The 26,759-nt window shown below is 36.5% G+C and overlaps 1 protein-coding gene across 5 annotated transcripts in view; it reads right to left on the reverse strand.

The window, feature by feature from the left end:
• Window positions 1–3,097: 3,097 nt before the first annotated feature.
• Window positions 3,098–26,759, reverse strand: part of LOC109002216 (exportin-4) — a 60,846-nt gene continuing 37,184 nt past the window's right edge. The window contains exons 18-32 of one of the 5 annotated variants that reach the window (XM_035692879.1): window positions 26,548–26,623; window positions 14,046–14,276; window positions 12,562–12,633; window positions 11,473–11,544; window positions 11,287–11,351; window positions 11,086–11,188; window positions 10,867–10,998; window positions 9,860–10,003; window positions 9,644–9,751; window positions 9,492–9,542; window positions 9,301–9,378; window positions 9,112–9,225; window positions 6,108–6,304; window positions 5,642–5,711; window positions 3,098–3,492 (exon numbers count right to left, since the gene is read on the reverse strand). In XM_035692879.1, coding sequence (XP_035548772.1) covers window positions 3,304–3,492; window positions 5,642–5,711; window positions 6,108–6,304; window positions 9,112–9,225; window positions 9,301–9,378; window positions 9,492–9,542; window positions 9,644–9,751; window positions 9,860–10,003; window positions 10,867–10,998; window positions 11,086–11,188; window positions 11,287–11,351; window positions 11,473–11,544; window positions 12,562–12,633; window positions 14,046–14,276; window positions 26,548–26,623 — 1,702 coding nt within the window. In that variant the 3' untranslated portion in view covers window positions 3,098–3,303. Of the gene's footprint in view, window positions 3,493–5,641; window positions 5,712–6,107; window positions 6,305–9,111; window positions 9,226–9,300; window positions 9,379–9,491; window positions 9,543–9,643; window positions 9,752–9,859; window positions 10,004–10,866; window positions 11,010–11,085; window positions 11,189–11,286; window positions 11,352–11,472; window positions 11,545–12,561; window positions 12,634–14,045; window positions 14,277–21,049; window positions 22,401–26,547; window positions 26,624–26,759 lie in introns of those variants that run through there. The other 4 variants (XR_004802175.1, XM_035692881.1, XM_035692880.1 and 1 more) reach the window with 4 other exon arrangements.

Here is a 26,759-nt window from a genome sequence, read left to right on the forward strand (position 1 = left end):
TCAGCGTAGCTCTTCTGTCGACTCTGTGTTGTTTTCATCATTTCTCTAATCAGGTGGACTTGGTCCTTTATCTCTTGCAAGACTTCTGGTCCAACCACTTTACTTTCCCCTACTTCGTCCCAATACAACGGCGATCTACACTTTCTACCATACAAGGCTTCATATGGTGTCATTTGTATGGTGGCCTAGAAACTATTGTTGTAGCAAACTCTAACAGAGGTAGTTGCTTCTCCCAATTCCCTTCATGATGCAAAACACAGGCCGCCTGTTTGCGGATGGTATGCACTACTGAACTTCAAACTAGAGCCTATCAAATCCTACAAACTTTGCTAGAATCGTGACGTAAAACGAGGGTCTCTATCTGACACAATCGTCTTAGGCACTCCATGTAATTTGACAATTTCTGTTATATAAGTTATCGTCAATCTTTCTAGAGAATCTGTATTCTTGATGGGTATAAAATTAGCCCTTTTCATCAGACGATCAACTATCACCTAGATAGTATTATTTCCGGCTGAGTTGGAAAACCCACTACAAAATCCATCGAGATATCCTCCCATTTTCATTCCGAGATTGGCAGTGATTGCAATTCACCTGGCTTCTAATGTTCTGCTTTTACTAATCTACAGATAGAACACTTGTTCATAAACTCTGCTATGTCCTTCTTCATTCATTCCCACCAGAAATGTTGCTTCAAATCCTAATACATCTTTGTACTACAGAGATGAGCAGTTTAAGGTGTGTTATGAGCTTCCTTTAGCATCTTTTCCTTTAACTCTTGGTCTGCTAGGATGACCATTTGGTTCTTGTAATACAAAGTCCCATCCTCTCTAGCTTATTATATATGATGTTTTATTTATTGGTTTATTTGATGTCTGGGATGTTTTTATTGAATAATTGTAAATCTCAAGTGCCATGCTTGTTACCACAGTATTCATCTGCCATAAACGAGGACAATCAATAAAATTTGGGATACCATCATTTTTTAAAAAATAAAAATAAAAATAAAAATCTAGGAATACCTAGATTTTGTGTTAGTATTTTTTCTTCTAAATTAACTACCATTGTATCGTTACAAAATTATTGCAAATTTGATAAGCATTTACAACATTAGGGTGTCGTTGGATGCCCCATCGTCGTGAAGTAATGTAATACTTTTTATTGCAACGTGTGAAGATGAAGTAATGCTATGAATAGTATTAGGATCGGTTTAGATAGTAAGTTAAGATGAGATGAGATAAAAATTGAATAAAATATTGTTAGAATATTATTTTTAATATCATTTTTATTTTAGAATTTGAAAATGTTAAATTGTTTATTATATTTTATTTGAAAATTTGAAAAAATTATAATGATGAAATGAAATGAGATGATTTCATTAAACAAACCAAGCCTTAATGTTTAAAAAGTTAGAAGTAGTGGGCCATCTCAGCTGCCCATGCTAAAATCCGTGAAAGGTACTTGCAAATTACTTGTAAGGTTTTATTTTATTCTAGTTTTTTTTTTTAAGAGTAATATTAGATATAAAGTCTAGTGTATATAAATTTCATAATTTTTTTTTTTATTTATAAAAAAGTAAGATACACCAATCATTTTCCATTTTGAGATTCAACAAGTCATTTTTTTCTACGCGTTGTTAAAGTAAGTGGTAAGTTGCAACGAAAATCTTTCGTGGAGGGTTTCAGGGGAAAGTGCCAATACGCTGGGGAGCTGCACAAATACAGTTTGCACTCAAGAATGATGATGGCAAAACTAAGTATATTCTTTTTTTTTTTTTTCCCAAACAATCATATCATAGATATAATTAATGGTTATAAGATACAAGACTCAGTAAGGTGGAAGCCCCCAACAATTGTTCCAAATCAGCAATTACAACAAGAAAAATAAAACAAAAAGAGATCTAGAGCCAATGACTGGACTCCCACCCATTTCCCACAAAGGAGAGTCGCTTGAAACCATTTTGACACAATTTGATAAACAGACTGTAAAACTACAACTAGAAGCCACAGTGGATTGTTGTGCGCTGCAATTTGCTAGTTTTTCTAGATTGACAGAATGAGACTTTCACTACCACCTTTATCTTAATCATTGGTTAAGAAAAATAGAAATATAAAAAAATAGCAACTGAAAGATGGGTCGAATCGCTGACAGACGATCGTCACTTTCATTCTAAATGCTCTTGGACCAAAATATAGTTTGCACTCAAGAACGAGGATGGCAGGCTTAATTTTTGTGCAGCCATTTGTAAATGAGATATAAACTGTAACTTTAATTGCGGTTCTTAGTAAAAGAGACGTTATCATACAAAGATGCTAAGGAGATAAGAGTCATTGGCGATGATCAGAGCTATTGGCGATGCTAATTTACAGCCGTGAATGCTATGTAATGAGAATGGTTCAAAAAATTGGGAGTTTCAGTACATAAGGAAGTCTCAGAATGAAGTGCTAGCCGTAAATGCAAAGACCATAAATGATGTTTTTGCACGCTCACGAGAGATCGTATGGCTTGAGAATGCTGTGTCAATTAATAGTTTGCTCACATTTTAGTGTATACTTATCAATATCATCATAAAAAATTATAACTCAACATGAATTTAATGATTAGCTACTATTGCTCTTGCATTCTGCAACATGAAACCAAACACTATTGTTTGGGATGAAAGTTTGGATAATGAGATGAGATGAAAGGGTTTTTTTTTTAATCAGATGGGATGAAAGTTGAATGATGAGTAAAATATTGTTAAAATATTATTTTTTAATATTATTTTTGTTTCGAGATTTAAAAAAGTTGGATTGTTTATTATATTTTGTATGGAAATTTGTGAATGTTGTAATGATCATATGAGATGGGATGAATTTTGAATCCAAACCTCCATAATCAAAGAGTTGACTACACCAACTAAGCAGCTTATTTAAATATCTAAAAATTTATCTTTGTTGGTTTTCATTCCTGGGCATAGCGTGGGTCAACTAGTGAATGATAAAATCTCAAATGATGCATTAAAAAAATAAATAATAAAAAATAATAAAAAAATAATAAAAAGAAGAAGAAGAAGAAGAAGCAGAAAGAAAGAAGAAGAAAAGGGAGAAAATACATCTCAACTCTCAAAACTGTTTTCAAGACTTTCAGAAATGGAAAGTTCAAAATGCCAAGCCCTCTGTATGTTCAGAAATTACACGACGAATTCTCATAAAAAGGGAAAAACTTTCTAATTACCCAAAAGAACAAAAAAATAAAAACTTCATAGGATAACCACAGAATGAATATAACAAAACACATTCCATATTTTTACAATAAGAAATATCACATGGTTCGCAGAAATCCACGAACTTCAATTAAGAACTTACTAAGATTTTTCCTGAATCTCTGGTAATTAATACGATCCAGGGTTGAAGAGAGCTGATTTGTGCTTGTTAGAGACTCCAATGCATTTGCCAGCCTTGATTTGAGTGTCGGATTTGTCTGCCTTTCTATCAACTCTTTGCCTAACCTCTGTAAGATAGAATACACCACGTCAATCCCTCAGAGAACATTTGACAAGGAAAAAACAAACTGAGAGGCCGAATGCCATAATGATATCATCAACTTCATCACTTTTTTTTTATCGTAAATAGGAATTTTACTAGTGATAGAAAGTAGGCATAGTCAAAATACACGAGACATATACAAGAACAATACCCATTAATGATTGTCTAGGGATACAAGAGAGTCATGAATATTCATGCCATGAAATATATTACAATCGACCAATGGAATAAGGTATAAAAGAAAAGCATTCTAAGTTCGTCCATTGATTGTTCGTGATCTTCAAAACTTCTTTCATTTCTCTCTCTCCAAGGGCATCACCAAAGACAGGTCGGGATCATCCTCCAAATTGCTGCGATTTGTGAGTTGCCACGAATGCCTCTCCAATTTGCTAGAAACTCAACCACCCTTCTTGGCATCACCTAAGCTAGCTTGACTCAAAAGATATCGTTCCATAGGGTCATGGACACTTCACAATGAAGTAATACTGGCCAACGGAATTTCCACAATTTTTGCACATACAAAACTAATCCATAACAATAATTTGGCATTTCTGAATAGAGTATCTTTCCCAAGGAAGCCGTCCATAAAAAGAAATCAGCTCCTAAAGGAGCCTCAGTCTTCCAAGCGTTCTTCCATGGGAATGGGTTGGTGTTTCGCATTACGAGAGACTTACAGAATGTCTGGACGGTGAATTTCCCCTTCTCAGAGGGATGCCAAAAAAAATCTTATCTGCGCCTCCTCCCCCACTCACTTTACTAGAGTATACAAGATTGTAGAACTCCGTGAAAGCATCAACTTCCCAACATTGTGCGGCTCTAATGAAGATGATATTTAATTTAGGAAAGCCACTAAATACAACCATCCTCTCCCCTAATCTCAAATATCTTGAGTTTGCATTCAATGTGGTCACCCTGTCGACTTGCATTAAGTGAGTGTCCGTTAAGTTTCTAAAATAGCATCAATCATGCTTCTATAAAATTTTCAGATTCTTTTTCTGCTAAAACAATCTTTTTCTTTCAATTGTTTTGAAGCTCAAAATTGAGGTCGCTTCACTGCTTTCCCAGCAACTCCTCTGAACCTTCCAACCCCACGTTGCATTCCAACGCAAACTCTTATTCACTGCACGATCTATCTTTCGCTCATATACTACTTAATGGGTATTGCTAGAGAGCCATAGACATGATCAATAACGATGGCGCCACAAAGATTAAGGTTTAACCAACTACCCCTGTCCATTTCATGGCAACATTGCTGTCGAGGACAGAAAAGAGCAGGAGTTGCGTGACCACTGACTCACTAACCACAGCTGATCCACTCAGCAAAGAGACTTGAATTTGATTTTGGGCCCGCCAAGCTCCAAGACGTCTCTGAGAGCATGGAACCAAAATATGGAGAGCCAGAAGTATCCCCAAGATTATCATATTTGGGGTTTGGAGGAGAAAAACCCATAAGTATACCAAAAATTATCAGATTTTTCATATAAAATAGGCAGCCTCCTTGACCAACTCCACCTTCTTCGCCGGAGCAGAGATCAGGGAAATCCGGTTGCTGGATCACCGAGAATACAGAATGATTTAGATCAAGATAGGCAGTCCCTTTCACCATATCCACCTTCTTCACCAGAGCATAATTTGAAGGACAATACAGTTGTTGCATCACCAAAAAGATCAAATGCTTCTGGGGGAGGAGTATAGCTCAGAGACGTAGTGGAGTTCGATTTCCACTGATAACTAGTTTAGTTCACTGTTGCCAGGGGAGGTTTTTAGAAAGGGGGCAGCAGCATGTGGCTGCTTGCTTGTGACCATCGGGGTTGAGGAAGTGTTGCAGCCTCGTTTTGTGGTAGAAAAAACATTCAAAAAACCAGATCTTAACTTTTCATTTACAGAAAAGAAGCGAAGATTTTTTGAAGCAAAATGTGATAGAAAGCATAGTTAAAATAACAAAATGGTGAGAGGGAAACATAAAATGAAATTTAAAAGTATGAGGACTAAATAAACCAGATGAAAGCACGAATGACCATTGAAAACCAAAGGAGCACACATTAAAAAGCCTAAGACGCAACTACACCACAATGCGAGAGAATGTCAGCATTACAGAAAGAACTCAGGAATACCTGATATAGGCCTTGTTCGCAAAGAATCAAAGGAAGGAGAGCATCTGCTGCACTGCTGACCAGGTCCGGACTGAATCATAAGATACACATGAGACAACTTAAGAATAGGCTGAAAAAAAAAGTAATGAGGCAACCCATCTTTATTAAGTGGGTGTCTGCATATAAGACAGGCGTCTGTGTGCTTCTGATATTATATCTTGACATAGAAATCACAACTGATATTGGAAGAAGGGATATCCCCTTCTGTTTTATTGCGCACTAAGAGCTGCTTTTGTTCCTCTTCCTCCCCCCTTCCCCCTTTTTTTTCTTCTTTTTTGATTTACAAGGCAAAAGGATTTGTGTAACAAACTTTGTTGCCCTACAGTATCACTATGAGTGTGTCCAATACTTGTGGGCATACATATGCAGACAGAAGAATCGAACATCATGAATACTCAACCTTAATGAGGAGAGACTGAATCTTCACCTGTAATCCTCAAAAAGGAGTAACTGCAGCAATGAATGAAGAAACCGGCTCAAAATGCCTTCCTGAAAATTTCCTCCTTGATCCATGACTCCAGAAGCATGTAAGCCCAAGCCTGTTCTACCACTGCCTGTCTCATTATAGTGGTAAGAAGCAAGAGCTTTCAGAGCTCTTAGACACATATCAACTACTTCGGTATCCTACAAGGACAACACAAAGTTACCTTTTTAGATGGCAGGCAAACACGTTTCTTGTGTAGAAAGCAATGTCATATCATACAGATGGATTCCGGCACACAACCCCCCCGTCATACACAAGAATCTTAAAAAAAAAAAAAAAAAAAAAACCTAATTTAACAAGGTCAAAATTTATTTTTGGTTTTAATTGCATACTGATACAATCAGTATGCAATTAGGTTTTTTTTTTAACAAGGTCAAAAATTATTTTTGGTTTTAACAAGGGCTGCAGTTTGATATTCTTCTTTGTTAATGATTGATATTTTGTCTATAAATGCTGATTGGTTCTATCGTTGGGACTGATTTGCTAAATAAGCAAATACACAAAACTTGCAAAAAATGGGATTCAATCAAGACCTGTACAGGAAAAAAACTTATAAATCAAGAACAATCCTGAAAAACTAGGATTTCAGGCCTCTAAGAAGCATTCTGCCATGTATCCAAAGCCTGGAAATTGTAATTGCAATTAGGGTAAGAGGAAACTTCCCAGAAACCAAACTTACAGGTCTGCCAAGACCCACATAGTCTAGGGTTTCTGTTTATTTTTAAAACAGCAAGTTAGAAGTCTCCTAGAAGCCCTGAAAGTACCAAAACCTTTAGGGATTTGGGAAATGATTTACACAACACTTTTTCCTTAAGAAAACCCCAGCAATTGGCTGTCAAGAAGACCTAATTCTTCCAAAATCCCGAATCCCCTCTAACTGTCCTGCCCCTCAACCCTTTTTCTCCTTAAAACTTCCATCAATAAATTAAGCACGTTTTCCTCAAGAATAGGAAGCCACTCCCAGGTCTGCCAGCCCTCTCCAGCCATCCTCCTCTGATTATTCATAAACAGATCAAGGTGGAGGTTGGAAATCATCTTCCAAGTCTGCAGCAGCCATAGGCATGCAATAAACCTCAAATGGAACACCTTTTCTTGATACATGGTTTGATTGACAGCAGCTGACTTCCTCTTTTCTCTGTTTGTTCAGAATAGAGGTCCCAAAATCAGAAACTCAATCCTCAGCTCCTCATTCTCTTGCTGCTACCACGAGAGCGTGAGTGAAATAAGAAGTTACATTTCAATTCCAATAGGGAAATCACTGCTGGCATTCCAGCAGCTTGATTATTGGTGGTTACCCTATCTCTTCTCGCTTCTAATCACCCCAACACCACCTTCTAATGGCTGTGACTAGTGGGTGCCCAATGGAGATTGTCTTAAAACTCATCTCTAGACACTGTCGCTTGCTGTCCAATTCCTAATCAATACCTTTGGGTAAGAATTTCAACAACACTCTTTATACTTTTAGAGTTTCCTGCAAATAAACCGAAGATTTTCTCCTTTGTGTGTATTTTACATTCAAACAAAAAATTATCCTTTGTATGTTTGCCCTAATTCCATGCCCTAAAAACTTGTTAAAGAGGAAAACCTTGCTTTAGCACCCTGCTGCGACCTTTTGGTGCAAAAATTTTCAAATCCTTAGCAATGCACGTCCCTTTTTGTTGCTGTACAGATAAGAGGCCCTAAATTTGAAGCCCTAAAATGCTACTTCTCAGAGCTGCCACCAGTGCTTCACAAGTGAAATACAAAATGTTTTCACCTCTAATGAGAAAAATCCCTGGTTTCTGTACAACAGTCAAATCAGTACAACTAACCACTTTTTTTCCTTCTATATTTACACACCTACAGCACTTGTTACCAAACCTTATGAGTCATTTGATGGCTGAGGTTTGAACAAGTTTAGAGTAGCTTGCCCTCAAAATTCCTTCTAAACTTGAAATTTCCTTCCTTATCTTGAATCCGATTGGTTCAGCTATTCTTTTATGTTGAACACAACAATAGCTTTGAGTCATAATGATGTCGGGGCGTTAAAGCATTTGTTTATTTTCAGTTGTTTAAACTTGCCACAATCCGATTTTATTACCATTTGATTTACTAATTTAAAATAATGAAGTATTGTTTGAGGTATTTACATTTATGGATCTCTTCTGGTGATATGTGAATATGTAGAATTCCTATCCCTGTGGAAATGGGTGTTACACCACCAAAGGTCACAACTCCCTATCCTCTCCCCCCCACTTCCACTTAACACTTAGGCCTCGTTTGGTTACGCAGTTCAGATGAGATGAGATGAGATGTTTAGTTGAAAGTTGAATATAATATTGTTAAAATATAATTTTTATTTTGGAATTTAAAAAAGTTGAATTTTTTATTATATTTTGTGTGGGAGTTTGGGAAAGTTATAATGATGAAATAGTTTTGTGTATCCAAACGAGCTACTTGTGAATAGTAGTGAAATAGTTTGTAAATAGTAGTGAAATAATTTGAGTTAAGATATTTTAATGGGTTTTGGAAAATGAGAGAAAAAGTTGAATAAAAATATTATAAAGTTAAAAAAATTGTTTAAATATTATTTTTTTGGAATTTGAAAAAGTTGTATTATTTTTTGTGTTTTGTTTGGAAGTTGGAAAAATTGTAATGATAAGGTAATGATTAAATGAAAAAGATGAAGATTTGAAATTGAAAAGTGTTTTGTATTTGAGTGATGTTTGGAAAGGAAATATTTGAGATTATCTGAGAATATAAGAACAGTTGTGTTTCCAAACGGGCCCCTAGCACCCATTAAGTGCAAGTCCATGAGAGCTGCGGTGATCGAGATAATTACCACAGTTCTAATAATACATCAACATGAAGATATGTATAGCATTTTTACATTACACAATTCACATTAGTCTTTATTTACTTATTTATTTCTCCAATATCATAGTTGATAAAGCATGCTTCTGTTTACCTGATGGTGAAGACCAAAATCAAGAGTGCCAAGTATATGAGCAAAGGCTTCGCTGTTTAGTTGTGCAACTGTGTCAGGATAGACCTCTAAGAGATGTGATAGCAAAGAGAAGAACTGCACAAGAATGTACCCTATATCAGGATCCAAAATTACACCTCTTTCAGTTTCCTGATTCATACACATGCTTACATCATTACAGAGCTTGGGGTATTTCAGCAGATCCAAAGATATCAGAGGGGTAACTATGTGAAGACCAAAATAAACAACCTGCAAGATCACTACATTAGAAGTTTTGTTTCTATATTTTTATTATTTTATTTTATACTTGCTGGGGAATTCATGAGACGCCATCTATAAGCTTAACTGCTATATGATATTACCTGAGATATATTTGTGCCTTGTGTCTCAATAGGATCGGATGAAAAATCAACCTGAAATATCCATTGTTACCCAATACACTTAATTTAAAACCTTTAAGTAATTGATACCATTTCCATGATTGAAAAATAAATTTCAAAAGTCAAACGTATACCAGATCTTTTGAACAAAGGCTTGAAAGGAGTTGAAGAAGAGCACGCAAATCCTTATACTTTTCGGTCTTTGCCTCACTTAGTAAGCTGCTCGAAAGGCTTAATGATATCTGGAAAACATGAACTCTGGTTCACTTAACCAACTTATTTTTTACCCCTCCTTGTAAGAGTCTATTAGTTTATCACTGACATAGCTCGACAGTGTATAAAAGATTTACCTTGCCAATATTGTGCGATGAGTACAGCTGAAGCAAACGCATGCAGAAGTCAACAACTACAGCAGTTTCACGAGCCTCTAGGAAAGCAATTTGTCCGTTTACCCAGGCAACAACAAATTTAAGTAGCAGATAAACAACTGCAGACTAAGCAACAATTACAGATCAGTATAGATGAGTGGACCCCTACAGGTCAGAAGCATACATATGAATAACGATTACACTTCAACAGGCAAAATGTACTTGGTTCTTGTAAATTAATTTTGAGTACTTCAAACTTTAAACATGCAAAAGAGATTAAGAAATTTCTTTACAGAATTTATTTTTATTACTAAAATCGCTTAAGAGAATTGATGGTAGTAAACTTCAATTTCTGAAAGGTAGATTGTAAAAATAGTTTACGGAGCCATGCTTAGTCAAAAAAGATTACCAACATACAACAGGTAGAGATGTATGAGGACCTGTATATTCATCACACATATGTAAGTTTTATATGTACTACAATCTCATCATAAAAGGCATGTGGTGTAAACTGTGTTCTGTTGTTTTAAATTATTCAAGGAAATAGTTGTCTGAGAAAAGCCAAAACCATGCTAAGAAGTTGACCTACGATTAAGGAATGCACAGACATGTAAAAATTCAATTGAACACCTGTATTCTGCTATTGCTAGGCAGCTTTGGTAGGTAGTTGTCTCGTTATTTTGCATTTATGGATTATGCCTCATTTGGTGAGGGAGCATTAGCTGTACAGGTATTTGGTGAAAGATAAAATGCTAGGACTTCTGATGGAACTGGAGTATCCTTACCTGAACTGAAATCATTAGTTTTTAGATTGTTTTTTAATTGGAAGTGAGGGATATGGGTTTTATTTTTCCTACTTTGCAAGTTTAGATCTTAGTTTTTTCTTTCTGTGTACTGCTTCTGTATTTCCTGTGTAGTGGGGATATGACATTTGTTTTTCTACAATCTTATTCATTATGAGAGAGAGAGAGAGAGGATAATATTTACACCTCATGTTTGTAAACTTCCAGAAGAACCAGAACTGGGTTCATTACTGATAAACCCAACTCATATATTGCCTTTTGTGTCCGAGGTTCTGAGGCACTTGCAGCTCCACGAAGCCGTTCCAACATGCAACTGACCTACAGGATGTCTGTGCTGTTATGAAAAACAATTATTGTTCTCCAAAACAAAAGAGTAGAAGAATTTAGATGGTTTCCTGTCCTCACCATGAGTATTATATCTGGTTGTTGAGCAACAATTTTGAAGTCATCCTTGCCAGACAATTCTCCTAAACAAGTCACCATATGACCCACAAGATCCCTTATGCACCTTTATGATTCATTACATATAAATTAGGCTGTACATGGTCAAATCAAATCTGAAGCTGAAAAGGGCCTAAGCGGCAGAAAAACAAAAATGAGACTCACAGATTTGATGCATCTGAATTCATCAAGCCAGAAGTGGAGCGAACAAGTGTTTGTGCAAGTGACCGCTGAAATAGGGAAAACAAATTGTGCTTACACTTTTTTTTTTTTTTGACAAGTAACAAATTGTGCTTACACATATTGGAGTAATGAAGTATCTCACTGGGTCAAAGCATATGAAGTTCTTACCTGATGAGCCGTATTCAACAAGAGTAGACTTTTTTCATTAGCAAAAGCATGTGCTAGGTTGCGCCATGAGTCCTGCAGAATATACCAAGAACTTGAGACAAACTGACTTATTACCTTTTTACAATCTATAAAGTAGAATAAGTATATGAATGCCATCAGTATCTATCATCTATTGCTTCTGATTGTGTAGTAAAGAATCGTGTCAAGTGGATGCTGAAGCACCAACTCGACTTCTGAAAGTCGACTTCAGAGAGTCACAGACTTCCACAGATATATTGGTTCCCAAGAGCAGAAATTCATGTCTAAAATAATTTATATTGACAAGAAAAAAAAAAGTAATAAAAACTCGAATAATATCCTACAAAAATCAAGGCTTTCAAGATCTTCACTTAAAGATAATCAGCAAGACTTCTGAAAGTCAACTTCAGAGATAAAGATGCTAAACAAGAGGAAAAGTTACAAGGAGACTTTTAGGGGACTGAAGGAGAAAAATCTTCTGAACAGCACCCAACTGTATCTCTCTAATCTTTTCTTACCACAGAATCCTGTTTCAACTGTATCGTACGATGCTTTTTTATGAGAAAGTACAATAAAGAGCGCTCTATATGGTATTATCATGCCCATCTTCCCAACAAAAAAAGACTTATCATGGCCAATGGCACACCCCAAGTTATGGCATGTTCTGCAGTATCAGACATAATTTTACAAATAAAAGCAGTGACTACTGTAAATATATGGGCTTCCTTTACAAGACATACAAAGTTGAATCGGTGCTTAATTAATCTATATTAAAATCAGCAACATGAAGTTTTTTGTGCCACTTCAGGGTTTATTAGTTTTGAAAGGAAGTTTCAGACAGACAGCCAACTTAATGCAAAATCCTTTATTTGCGGACATGGGGACCATATCAGTAAAAGTAAAATGGGGATGGATTATTCAATTAAGTATCAGTTACAAACAAGGAAAAAAAAGAAGATAGCATACATTTAAATGCGGTAAGTAAGGGCACTAAACTGCAATGACAGGCTGTAAGTTTTATATAAAAAGAAAGTTCTATCACTCAGAAATACATGAAGTTGTGTGACTTACCAGTGAAAAAAGGTGAACACATATATGTTTATGCTGAACAAGTGCATGAAGTAGCCGGTAACAGGTGAGTGCCTGTCAACATAAAACAAAACATGACACCAACAATACTTTTTATGTGACAGGAAATTGAATACCTAAACTAAAATTTACTATTTAATTATTTAAAAACCATGATGCAGAATGGATTAATAAATTTTCTAAATTTCAGGATCAAGGAACCATTTATAACTGATAAGGAAAGTAACTTAAGGTTATTTTAACTCCATAACTCCAGTTGCATCAGATATATTCTAGAATTTAGTATGAGTAATACGCAAATGAAATTAGATAGTCATATTCATTAAGTACGATGCATAATTCAGTTGGTGTATGCCAAAGGGCTTGGATATGAAATCTTATGTAGGACAGCACCACAAGGATGCTTGTCTATATTTACTTATGCAAAAGCTTAAACAAAGTCGTGATTTTATAGTAGCTCTATGGTGTTGAAAAAGTACAAGTTTAATGGTTCAAATTGGGTTAGAAAAAGACTGTAAAAAGAAAGCAGCGATGCAGAATTTTAGACAAATAACCAGCCAATTATGTATGCCTTCAATTATCATTGCCTCTCTTCATCTTCCTTATGGAATGGGTCTCCTGCAACAGGCTTATTGTAGGGGTTGGGATAGCTAGGGCTATGGTTTTGGTAGTAAGAGGCTAGAAAAATATTAGGGAATAAAGGATTTCTCATTCGGTAAAGAAATGTTAGGATGTAGTGATCAAACAAAGAGGAAAATTTATGGTTTGGAATATTGTTCAGCTTTTTGTGGTTGTTTGAGAGATGGATGGTTATAGTTTCTAAACATAATATTTAGTGGAAGAATAGCCATCAATTCATATCTTGTTATGGCAGAACTAGCATTCCTTGGCATCGCACCTGGGAAAGAGTTACCTCATACACAAACCTTTAAAGCAAAATTTTTCTGAAAAATTCTCACAAACAAATTATTCTATTAGTTGAATTCAAAGCATTAAACTACTATTAATCCTACCAAAACTTGGACTACTAATATGGTTTGGCCTCTATGGGCTTTGACTACCACCCAAACTAGATAACTAATACAACCAGCAAATAAAATATGAAGTCAAAATCAATGAAAAATAAGACCTAATGGACCAAAAGTACAATTCCCACAAATATAAAACCATAGAAATACTTTGGCTCTTGAATCAATAAAACCATCTTCCTGCTATCTGCATCCCAAGTTTTTTTTTTCTTTTTTTTTTTTTTAAATTTTACTGGCATGCACCCAGTTGGTTTGAGCCCACAATTTCACCTGCCACCACATACTTAACAGGAGAGAGTGCACCATTTAGAGATCAAATTAAGTATTTTGCAAGACTATAAACAAGAATGCGCTTGGAGATTAGGAAAAAAAATAAAATGCCTGAAATAAAGTGAAACATCAATGAATGCAAGGTGAAAAAACTTCTGTAAGTGCTACCTGCAAATCCTTCTCCCCAGGATATGACATCAGTGTTGTGATAGATATGCGAACTATAATGTCAAGCACAAGTCTGCCTTGAATACGCTCTCCAAAAAAATTTAGCAAACCTTTTCTCGTCTGCAGCAACTGCAGCTGATGATCTTGATCATGAGCTAAGTTACCCTCTTTAATTTCTTCAGGATGCATAAGATATGTATGGGACCATCTTGCAAGAAACCATACCACAGCCTAAAAAAATAATCCTCTCAATTAATTGCATGGAGCCCATAGCATGGCCATAAAAAACTGGATAAAAACTAATCAAAATGGAAGATCGCACTCAAAGCACCCCATTAGTCTACTACAAGAGTGCTTTGTACGGCGTTATAGCACATGACTGACACAATACATTGTTAATGCATTCAACTTCTCAAAACAATAGTACAATTTGACTACTATGGTTATGCATGCTTTTATTTTTTTTAAGTGATAATAATTTCATACAAAAATGCAAATGGTGCATTCCAAGTACAACAAAAGGTGTACAAGAAAGTCATCAAGCTAGAAATTGGGAAAGATACGAGATAATCATGGAGAGTAAGCCCATTCAAGTTTATGAAAGCTGTCCAAAGAGGAGTGTTAGAAAAAGAAAGTCTCGAACTCCTCTCCATTGTCCGTTCCCGATTCTCAAAACTTCAATCATTTCTTTCCCTCCAAATACATTGGCCCCGGGGATGGAATCATTTTTCACACTGCGAAAATTCATGGACGATTGCCTAAGAGCCCATTTGGGAACACAATTGTTCTAAGGTATTTTCAAATATTTCTTTCCCAAACATCACTCAAACACAAAACACTTTTCAACTTCAAATCTACAACTTTTTCATCTAATCATTACCTAATCATTACAACTTTCTCAAACTTCCAAACAAAACACAAAAAATAATACAATTTTTTTGAATTTTAAAACAAAAATTATATTCAAAAATTATATTCAAACAATTTTTAACTTTATAATATTTTTATTCAACTTTTTCTCTCTCCTTTCTCAAAACCCAATAAAACATCTTAAATCAAACTATTTCACTACTATTCACAGATATTCTAAGATAGTATCCAAAAGAGCCCTAGGCCTCTCCATGAGTAAAAAATGACTACTAGGCTCATTGGCACGACCCAAACCAAACCAGCCACTTGCCAACATAGGAAATATGCTCCACAAACTCCCCACTCTTTGCCCATGTTACACCACTCAATCACACCAATATGTCTTTTCCTCAAGATTGTCCATGGTAAGAATCTTCCCTAAAGATCTTGGTACATGTAATACCTGAGTCCTACAAAGAAAAAATCTTATGTTATTAATTTATTTAAATCAAATTCTTTTCTATGTATTTTAATATAAGGGTCTTCATTACTATGATTTTAAAATATGTATATTTTCCATGTTTAAATGAGACTTAGAAAAAAGGAGAGGAAGGATATACATGTGTTTTCGGTGTTACCGATTTACCCTTTAGTATTATTATTTTGTGTATTAGTAATTTTACTCATTTTAATCCCATCCATTGATATGGTAGGTAGGGAAATATCTACTCAATATTTTGCATCCCAGCCGTCCATCCCATAAACACACAGCCCTTCACCGAAAACCACTTGCTTCAGACACAGAGGGCTTTTCTCCAGTTTTTTTTCGTGCGTCTCCTTCCCCTTGCCCTTTCTCCAGCTCGCCCCTCCACTCCTACAGTGAAACCTAGCCTAGATCTCCTCAAGAAGAGGGATAAACTCAAGTAAGCTTCCATTTTCGACTCACTTCCTTGGAGATTTTGGTTCTACACGAAATGGCATCCAAGGGTTGTTCTGAAATTTCTGCCTTGCTTCCAGCCGAGAGCCCTTCTCCATTTCTTTCAGATCACACTCCCATCTCTTTGCTTTGATGCTCCAATTTGCACCTTGGGAAGAAGATCAAGTCAGGTAACAAACCTAGTTCCCAAATCTCTTGTTGGATTGATGCTAAGCACATACCGTGGCACACCATTTGATTTTCCGAAAAATTCTTCTGCTGTCCAATTTCTGTTTAGTGACTTCCAAAGTTTGAATTTCTCACTTATTTCTTCTAATGCTTGTTTAGTTGGGTGTGTAACTGAGTGGAGGAAAGGTAGAAATAGTCAAAATCGTGCAACCCACAGCTTGAGGACGTGAGATGAAATTTTTCTGCCCTGTTTTCGTTCCAGTTGTGTAGTTTTGCAAAAAATTCTGCTATGGCTTTACCTTGCTTTCTTGAGTTTGAATCATGTTTTTAACTATGTTTAAGCCTTTATTTTTGTGTTAAACTAGTGGAGATGAGAATGTATTTTTAACATTTTTTTACTCAAGTTAATAGCCTAAGTAAGCAATGAAGGATTTCATTCAAACTAGTAAGTTCACGTAGAATTTTCTGGTTTGCCAAGAGCTACCCTTGCTGTTTTATGCTATGCATACACGAAAAAAAAATGATGTTCTTTTCAAGTTTTCTTCAACTCTAGTATTCTTTGTTATGTAGTTGAGATTGTGGTTAAATGAGGGAAGTTTAAATGCAAGAATGCACTAAAGCTGCTAGCTGTCCATGGTAGTGCAGAAATTTCTGCTATACACTATTTCGAGGCTCGAACCAGTCCATTTTCATCCCTATTGTTCATTTCATCCTTCACTCAACCAAAGTTATTTGTTTGTATAATAAACTACTGAAAATAAGGGACAAAAATCAGCCATCTAGTAAGCTTTGGTTCTTCACCTACTTTGGTTCCAATAAGTTACCAAAAAACAGTCAAATACCTTTTAAGTGAAAATTTCCAGATTTTTTATACTTCCTTGTTCCCTTCCATTTCCAAGTAAATTCCTATCATTTAGACATTCTTAATCCATGATTTTCATCTATCCTTCATGTAGCAAACTCAATAGCCCTTATTGGACGGCAAGCATGCTATTAGTCATGGTTATGAATTTCTCTAGAATGCTTGAAATGAGGAGTTTGAATGTTTTGACTTAGTGCTAAGTATGAAAGTCTAGGATGAAATTATCATACCTTTAAGAAATGGATGGTGAAAAGGAGAGAATAATGTTAGATTGACTAGGTCTCTTCTTGAGCTTGTTTGATATGGAAGGAACTTAAATGGGTTAGGGTTGTGTTTTGTAGTTGACTTTCTCTAAGTGAAGAGGGAGTTAAGGAAAGTACTTTATTTCCTTGTTGGATTTAAAGTAAGCATCTAGCTAAGGGTTGGTTAGTAAAACTTGGTGTGAAGTGGATATTGATATGCTCATTCCATTTCATTGAATAGGATTTATTGAAGTGCAGAAGGAACCAAGGGTTGAGCGGAGGTAAGTAGCTATGATCATGCTTCTAACACAACATTTTCTTCTACTTTTGTTTTTTTTTTATAAGTAATAATTTTATTCAAAGAAATAGGCATAAGCCCAAGTACAAAGGACGTATACAAAGGAAATACCTACAACTTCCAGAAACGAAAAGAAAACTAATACCATAAACCTAAAACAGATGCAGAAAATTATCCGCCATTACAAACGCTTTAGCCCAAGAACTCAAAGTACTCAAGAAAAAAACCCTAAGATCTCCCAAAGAACGTTCTCTATCTTCGAAGCATCTCCCATTTCTTTCGAGCCAAATGCACCACATAAGACAAGGAGGAATCATTTTCCAAACACTAGCCGCCTTCTTACAGCCCTTCACACCCTTCCACCCTACCAATAAATCCACAACTTCCCTGGGCATTATCCAATGTAATCCTGTCCAACTCAAAACCTCGTTCCACAAGAATCTTGTCACTTCGCAGTGAAGGAAAAGGTGATTTACAGATGCTCCATCCCTTTTCCACAAAACACACCAATCAGCAATAAACAAACCTCTCCTTCTAAGATTATCAGTAGTCAATACTTTGCCCAAAGTAGCCACCCAACAGAAAAAAGCAACCTTAGAAGGAACTTTCACTTTCCAAATACTTTTCCAAGGGAATACACAACTACTATGGCTTGACAAAATTCTGTAATAAGATGAAACTGTAAACTTAGCATTTCCAGCAGCAATCCACACCATTCAATCCTCTCTATCTTGCACCAGTTTTTAGCTGTAAAGTTGAACCAGCAGAGCCTCAACTTCATCCACTTCCCAGTCATTAACATCCCTTTTTAAAATAACATTCCATTCAACCTTATTGTTACTACAGCAATACCAATCACAAACAGCTGCATTTTGATCCCTTGCAGTTCTGAAAAGGGCAGGAAATTCCAGCTTAAGAGCAGTATCCCCACACCACAGATCATGCCAAAGGAGTATCCTCTTTCCATCTCCCATCTTCAATCTGAAATTATTGGAGAAGGAATCCCAACCTTTTCTAAATTTCCACAAACTAACCCCATAAGCTCCCACTGGATGCTTTAGAACACCAACCTCTCCACAAACTTCCATATTTCACATCTATCCCATTTTTCCATAGAGCTTTACTCTCCAATTGATATCTCCAAAGCCATTTCCCAAGTAAAGCTCTATTAAAAACCCTTAAATCTTTAATCCCCAAACCACCGCGATCCAACGGTTGACAAACCTTCTTCCAACTAACCAAATGATACTTCTTTTCCTCACCTATGCCTCCCCATAAGAAGTTTCAAAATAAACTCCCAATTCTCCTTTCAACCCTTGCCAGAAGAGGAAAAAGAGAAAGGAAATAGATGGCAGGTTAGACAAAGTACTTTTTATAAGAGTTAGTCTTCCCCCCTTAGACAAGAAAATCCTCTTCCATCCAACTAACCTCCTTTCAATTTTTTCAATCACCCCATCCCATATGTTTACAGCCTTAAAAGAAGCCCCCAAAGGAAGTCCAAGATACCTCAAAGGCAATGAAGAGATTCTGCACCCCAGTAAGTTTGCCAAATCTGATAAATTCTGAACATCACCCACAGGAACAATTTCAGACTTCGATAAATTAACTCTTAACCCCGAAGCAACTTCAAGACACAGCAAAAGTACTCTTAAAGCACGTATATTATCTGAATCAGGCTCACTAAAAAGCAAGGTATCATCATCTAGAATGAGAGAGTAATTTGTAGGAATTATTCTCATTAAAATTCGTAATATAGGTACAAGGCAGTATATATAGATTACAATTGAAGAGAAAAAAGGAAAGAATAAATTAAATGCTAACTTCTAAGGAAACTAAATCTCCTAGAATATTCACACATTTACACCCAATATCTCCTAGAATACAGCAAAGTTGACTAGACAAATTTTGGAAACTTTCCAACACTCTCCCTCAAGCTGGTTTGAAGATGTCTTCCATAGCCAGCTTGCCGATTAAGTTTTCAAACTGTTTCTTAGGCAGTCCGTTTCTAAGTATATATGCTACTTGCTCAATTGTAGAAATATAGGGCAAACAGATTACCCCACTATCTATTTTTTCCTTGATGAAATGCTTGTCCACCTCCACATGTTTTGTTCTGTCATGAAAAACTAGATTGTGAGCAATAGCTATTGCAGCTTTATTATCACAATACAGTTTCATTGGTAATGAACTAGTAACTTTCAACTCTTCTAGTAATCTTTTAATCCACAGTGCTTCACAAATTCCATGAGCAACAGCCCTAAACTCAGCCTCTGCACTACTCCTTGCCACCACATTTTGTTTCTTGCTGCGCCATGTTACTAAATTTCCTCCAACAAATGTGCAATAGCCAGAAGTTGATCTTCTATCAGTGACACTTCAGCCCAATCTGCATCAGTGTATATTTCAACTTGTAAACTCCCATGACCTCCAAACAATAAGCCTTTACCTGGAGTCCCCTTTAGGTACCTTAGGATTTTGTATACAACATCAAAATGTTCAGGTCCTGGTGAGTGCATAAACTGGCTTACCACACTTGTTGCAAAGGCTATGTTAGGCCGTGTGTGAGAGAGATACAAGAGTTAACCTACCAATCTTTGGTATTGTTCTCTATTGATTACTTCTTCAGGTTTAGCTGGTTGGAGTCTTAGATTAGGTTCTATAGGTGTTTCTGCAGCTTTACACCCTAAAAAACTTGTTTCTCCAAGTAAATCAAGAACATATTTTCGTTGGGAAACAAATATACCTTTCTTTGACCTTGCAAACTCCATGCCAAGAAAATATTTCAAGTTACCTAAGTCTTTGATTTCAAACTCCTTAGCAAGAATCTTCTTTAATCTGTAAATTTCATTACTGTCATCCCCTGTCAGAATAATATCATCAACATAGACAATAAGTATAGCTACTTTGCCTCCACCAGTGTGTCTATAGAACATAGTGTGGTCAGCTTGACCTTGGCAGTAGCCATGACTCTTTATTACCTTCCCAAAGCGTTCAAACCAAGCTCTAGAAGATTGCTTAAGTCCATATAAAGACTTCCTCAATTTGCACACCTTCTCCTTGCCTTCTTTGCCTTCAAATCCTGGTTGTAGATCTATAAAAACTTCCTCCTTTAGGTCTCCATTTAAGAAGGCATTCTTCACATCTAATTGATACAAGGGTCAGTTTGAATGGACTGCTAGGGATAGTAACACACGGATTGAGTTCATCTTGGCTACAGGAGCAAAATTTTCCTGGTAGTCAATTCCATATGTTTGAGTGAACCCCTTTGCCACAAGTCTTGCTTTGTACCTCTCTACACTACCATCAGCCTTGAATTTGACTGTAAATACCCATTTACAGCCCACAGTCTTCTTCCCCTCTGGTAGATCACCAATTTCCCAAGTGCCATTAGCAATTAGTGCATTCATCTCTTCTTTAACATCCAATCTCCATTCCGGGTGATCTAAGGCTTCCTGAATGGTTCTTAGAATAAACAAGTGAGAAATATTGGATGTAAAGGCCTTATGAGTATCAGAAAGTCTATGATAGGATAGATGTTTAGCAATAGGATGTGTGATGCAAGTTCTAACTCCTTTCCTAAGAGCTATAGGTAAGTCTAGATCAGCAGAATTGTCTTTAAAAGGAGCAGGAGTGGAAGAGTTACCTGGTGTACTGGAAGGACCAACTTTTAGAGGTGATGATGATTGGCTTTGCTCCAGATTGGAAGAAGGATTTCTATTATTTTGACGATCTCTTCTTCTAGTATAAACAAGTTCAGATGAGGTAATATCTAGTAGTATTTCTCCCCCTAGTTATGAATCACTTATGCCTTGTACAGGTAGACTAGGAATTCCATTATTTGCACTAGATAAATTTTCTGTTCCCTGACCTTTTAAAGGAGTGTGGATGTTCATGTCAATGTCAATGAAAACATTAGGAAAAAGATTAGAAGTTTGCCAGAACTCATCTTCACTTTTCTCTTTCTCCCCCTGAAATAGTTATGGCTAAAGTAAGGCTGTTTTTCAAGGAAAAAAACATCCATACTGATGTGAGTTTTCTTTGTAATAGGGTTAAAACATTTGTACCCTCTCTTATTAGGAGCATATCCGAGGAAAACACATTTTTCTGCCCTAGGGTCAAGTTTGAACCGAAGATGGGTTGGTATATGAACAAAAACAGTGCACCCAAAAACTTTTAGTTGTAAATCTGATGTTACTCGACAAGTAGGGAAAAACTCCTTTAGGCAGGCTAAAGGAGTGATGTATTTTAAAATACGAGTAGGCATCCTATTAATGAGATAACAGGCAGTCAAAATAGCATCACCCCATAAATATTTAGGAACATGCATAGAAAACATTAGGGCATGTGCAACCTCTAATAAATGACGATTTTTCCTCTCCGCAATACCATTTTGTTGTGAGGTGTCACGACAAGTAGATTGATGTTGAACACCTTTTGCTGACAAAAAAGTTCCTAAGCATTTGTTAAAGTATTCAGTACCATTATCACTTCTAAGAATATCGATTTGTGTTTGGAACTGATTTTCAACCATATGATAAAAATCCTTGAATAATTTTTCAACTTCAGATTTATCACTCAGCAAATACACCCAACACAACCGTGTATGATCGTCAATAAATGTCACAAACCATTTTTTTCCAAATGCAGTAGTGATTTTTTAGGGACCCCAAACATCACTATGAATTAAATAAAAAGGTTTTGAAGCACAATAACCTTTTGATTGATAAGTGTTCCGATGACTCTTGGATAAATGACAAGTATCACAATGAAGAGAGTTGCAATCAACAATTTTAAATAAGCTGGGAAACAATTGTTTTAGATAGAGAAAACTAGGATGTCCAAGTCTAAGATGCCAAAGCATAATTTGTTCTCGTACAGATATTGAACTAGTAACTACTACTACTCAAACCCTGAGCTTGTTTAATGTTGAATAGTCTCATCAAAATAATAGTCCATCAATCATCCTAGCACTGCCAATCATCCTCCTCGAGAGTTGGTTCTGAAATTCACAATGGGAATCAAAGAATATGACACTACAGTTAGAATCCCGTGAGAGTTTACTAACAGACAGCAAATTACAAGCAAGTTTAGGAACATAAAGGATAGATCTTAGTTCAATTTTGTTAGAGATTTGGACAGAACCTGTTCCTACAATGGACGAGAAACTTCCATCTGCAATTCTGACTTTTTTATTACCAGGACAAGGGTAATAAGATTGAAAAAATTGTGAAGTACTAGTCATATGGTCGGATGCACCAAAATCAATAATCCATGGTGCAAGAGTTAAGCCACAAGAGTAGGTACTAGGGGTATCACCTGTTTGGGCCAAGGAACCAGTAGGAGGACCGGATGTAGGAGTGGATTTAAGCAATTGAAGAAGATGATCCACCTGCTCAGCACTTAGGAAATTAGCCTTTGCTTCTTTGGCTCTAGGGGCTATATAGTTGCTGCCAGAGGTTCCAGATTTGCTGCTCTTCCAGTTTGCAGGCTTTCCATGGAGTTTCCAGCAAGTCTCTCTAGTGTGGTGTGGTTTATTGCAATAATCACACCATACCCGAGGCTTATCTTCAAGCTTCCTTTGGTTAGAATAGGACTGCTATGCAAAAATATTGGCAGTGGACAGATCTGTGCTAGTAGCACAATAAGGAGCAGGGTTGGCAGCAACTAAAGCAGAATTCTCCACAGTTTCATCCTCCTTTTTTTTCATCAAGACATTCCAAAGACAATCTTCTCTTCGCACCTCAGAAAATACCTCTCCAAGTGGAGGTAATGGCTGTCTCCCTAGAATCCTTCCCCTCACTTCATCAAATTCATCATTAAGTCCAGCCAAGAATTTAAAAATTCTGGCATTCTCTACCATCTTCTTATTATGATTGCAATTATCAGAATTTTTCCATTCATAATCATTGAATAAGTCTAAATCCTGCCAAAATCCCTTAAGAACATTGAAATACCTGGTCACACTGCCTTCTCCTTGGTGAGTATTGCTGATTTTCTGCTGCAATTCATAAATCTGAGAGTAATTTCCAAGGTCAGAATACATCTGACTAACATTGTCCCAGAGCTCCTTTGTAGTCAAATAGCACATGTAGTTGGCACTAATTTCTTCATCCATAGCATTCACAAGCCATGCCATCACCATGGAATTTTCTGCATCCCATATAGCATAGGATGGGTCTATTTTCTCGGGCTCCTTGGTTTCACCAGTCAAGTACCCTATCTTCCCTCTCCCTCGAATATACATCCTGACTGATTGTGGCCAGCGTAGGAAGTTTGCCTCATTCAGTCGTATGTTTGTGATTTGGACAAAGTAGGGTTCAGAATGGGTAGGTTTTGGTTCTGGTTTGTTTTTGGATTTGGCCTCGTTTGAAGTATCAGCCATGGTAAAAGGCTTGACAGCAACAGAAGAGAAAGGCAAAGAAGAAGAAGGAAGAAAAACCAAGATATTAAGGGCTGATTTGAGCCGCCAGAGGGAATAGGGTTTTTAGATGAATCAGGAAAGGAACCTTGCTCTGATACCATCTAGAATGAGAGAGTAATTTATATGAATTATTCTCATTAAAATTCCTAATATAGGTACAAGGCAGTATATATAGATTACAGCTGAAGAGAAAAAGGGAAAGAATAAAGTAGGAAAGAATAAATTAAATGCTAACTTCTAAGGAAACTAAATCTCCTAGAATATTCACACATTTACACCCAATATCTCCTAGAATACAGCAGAGTTGACTAGGCAGATTTTGAAAACTTTCCAACACATCAGCAAATAACAAATGAGAAATCTTTAAACTATTCCTTATCTCATTACCCACCACAAAACTGGACAGAAAATTACCATCCACAGCCTTTTCAATCATTCTACTCATGGCATCCATGATCATAACAAAAAGAAAAGGGGACAAGGGATCGCCTTGCCTCAAGCCGTGAGAACTACAAATGAGACATTTTCTTCTAATAAATACTCTCTTCTTCAAATGTTTCTATGTGATGAAAAGGTACATATATATACAATGTATGAGCCTTCTTGGTAGCACATGTTAAGTATCCTACTAATTATAAATGTGTGTATATGTATGATGTAAAGCATTCACACTCAAGGTTTAAATCATGAGATTTATCATACACATGTTTTCTTAAGAATTAGTGATTTTCCTTAATATAAAGTATAGCATGAAATGCATTCTTATGAAAGAAAATGAATGCTGCATTGGACTAAGAAAGATGATGAAAATGCTATGAATGGAAAAAGGAAAGAAAGAGGAAATGAAGGTTTTATGTATGAAAATACGTAATGGCCAACGGCAGAATGATGATGGTACCAAAGAAAGGGGCAGATTGCAATGCCGGATCGGTTCCATTGGTAGTGCACCCAATGGCGCTATCCTGAATGAGGGATTCCCAACCCATGGCCACGGGCGGAATTAGGTCCAAAAGACCGCTAACCCTTACACACAAGGCGTAATAATGTATACCGGCCAAGGAAAGTGAAAATTGACTCAGAATGTTTATCAAAATGTTCTAAGCTTGTATAACTTTTCAAAAGAAAAGAATAGTTGATGTATGATATCTTAACTGCATGGTGTATTGCTTACTGAGTATTAGACTCACTTTTGTGTTTAATGTTTTAAATGTCCAGGTAATGATGAGGTTGAGGCTGCAGAGCAAGGTACTACTCAGGAAGGAGAGACGAATGCCTAGTGGTAGCCTTAGGTTGGGTCTCTAAATGGAGTTTGGGTTTATTTTGGTTTTGTGAAATTGTTGGGCTATGCATTTTGAGAAGAGGCATTTTGTAAACTAGGTAGATGTTTCTACCCGGAAGGTGGCCGTAGTTTTTAAATTGTATCTAATGGGACCGTCTCATACTTTGACAAATATGTTATTTTGAACTTTGAAGTTATGAAAGAAAATGGGAAGGTCCCCTTTATGAATTGTCAGTATGTTATTTAGGTCCCTTTTGTACACCGTTGGTATATCATTTACGTATAGAAGAAAAAAAAAACGAAAACAAAAGGGGGCAAGACGAAATGTAGCAGCTCATCCCATTTTTAGGGAGGGGTTGTTACAGTACAGGAAAGAAACACAACTCTTGGAGGTAACCTCAGTTTGCTCGCCATATTCTCCTTCAAGGAAAGGTGTTATTATGAGGATAAGTAATAACAAATAAGAACATTATACAAAAAACAGATATTGACCTCCCTTTCTTGGGTGGGGCCCAAAGCAGCTTGTCTTCCCCCTCTTATTTTGAAACTAGTGGAGTACCAACAGAATAAAAAAATACAGTACAGAATAAAAAAATAAGGCATCAACCTCTCAACCTTCTAATCATGAGCCACTTTGATAAAGCTATCATTCCACTGAGAAAGTACACTAGTTGTCTCCAAGGGTCGCCAAAGCATCTTTAACACCCATGTTGTACACCTTCAATCGAGCTTTTTGAGAGGCCTACTACCCCACCACCAAACACACCAGGAACTGGTCCTTTCACCATCTACCACTACAAATTTAGTATGCTCAGAAAACTTCACACCTCGTTTGCTGATGTTTTTCCATAATCGCAGCTTATAAGGTCCTTGGATCTCATTAGAGTACCACAAAGCCCACAAACATCCATACTTAGCATTTACAACCGTTCCCCACGGCCTTTCTCTCATTCTAGTAGTGCTAAAGCCACTTTCCCAAAAGGATTCAAGAACACAAGTTCTGAACTCCTAACTCACCCTCAGGAGTCAGAGAATACTTTGCAAAGCTTACCAAGTGAAACTTAAACTTTTCTCCTATCCCACCCCAAAGGAAGTCCCTCTATAGCCTTTCTAGGTGGTTAGCTAAACTTGCTAGAAGCAGAAATAAGAAATAAGGACATGAAATACTTAGGCAAATTAGCAAGAGTACTCTTGATCAAAGAAATCCTATCACCCTTAGGCAGATAATACATCCTGTTCCAACCAGCTAGTATCCAGTCAACCTTTTCAATAACCCCATCCCAAATACCATAGCCTTGAAAATGTATGCTTTTATCGCAAGCTATACTGGCGAAGTATGAGAACAGATCAGAATACGCATATTCAGTGACATGCTAAAAGGGGTAAAGAGGAACATAGAATGGTAAAGGTAAGGTTAGGAAAGAGGAAAGGAAAATAATATGCTACCTCCATGAGTCGAGGACTGAAAACCAATGCTCTCAATTCAGCATCTAAACTCTTCTCAGCAAACCTTATAATTGAGCTGCATCAAATGATAGAGCAAATTGAGAAGCAATAAAACAAGCCCACATTCAGGAAAATAATACAAGTGTAACTTTCAACTAATAATTGGTAAAAAAAAAATGGTGCACTTTAATTTGCTGGGGGCATGGTAAAGG

The sequence above is a fragment of the Juglans regia genome, chromosome 8 (assembly GCF_001411555.2).
Source record: "Juglans regia cultivar Chandler chromosome 8, Walnut 2.0, whole genome shotgun sequence".
NCBI classification, from domain to species: Eukaryota; Viridiplantae; Streptophyta; class Magnoliopsida; order Fagales; family Juglandaceae; genus Juglans; species Juglans regia.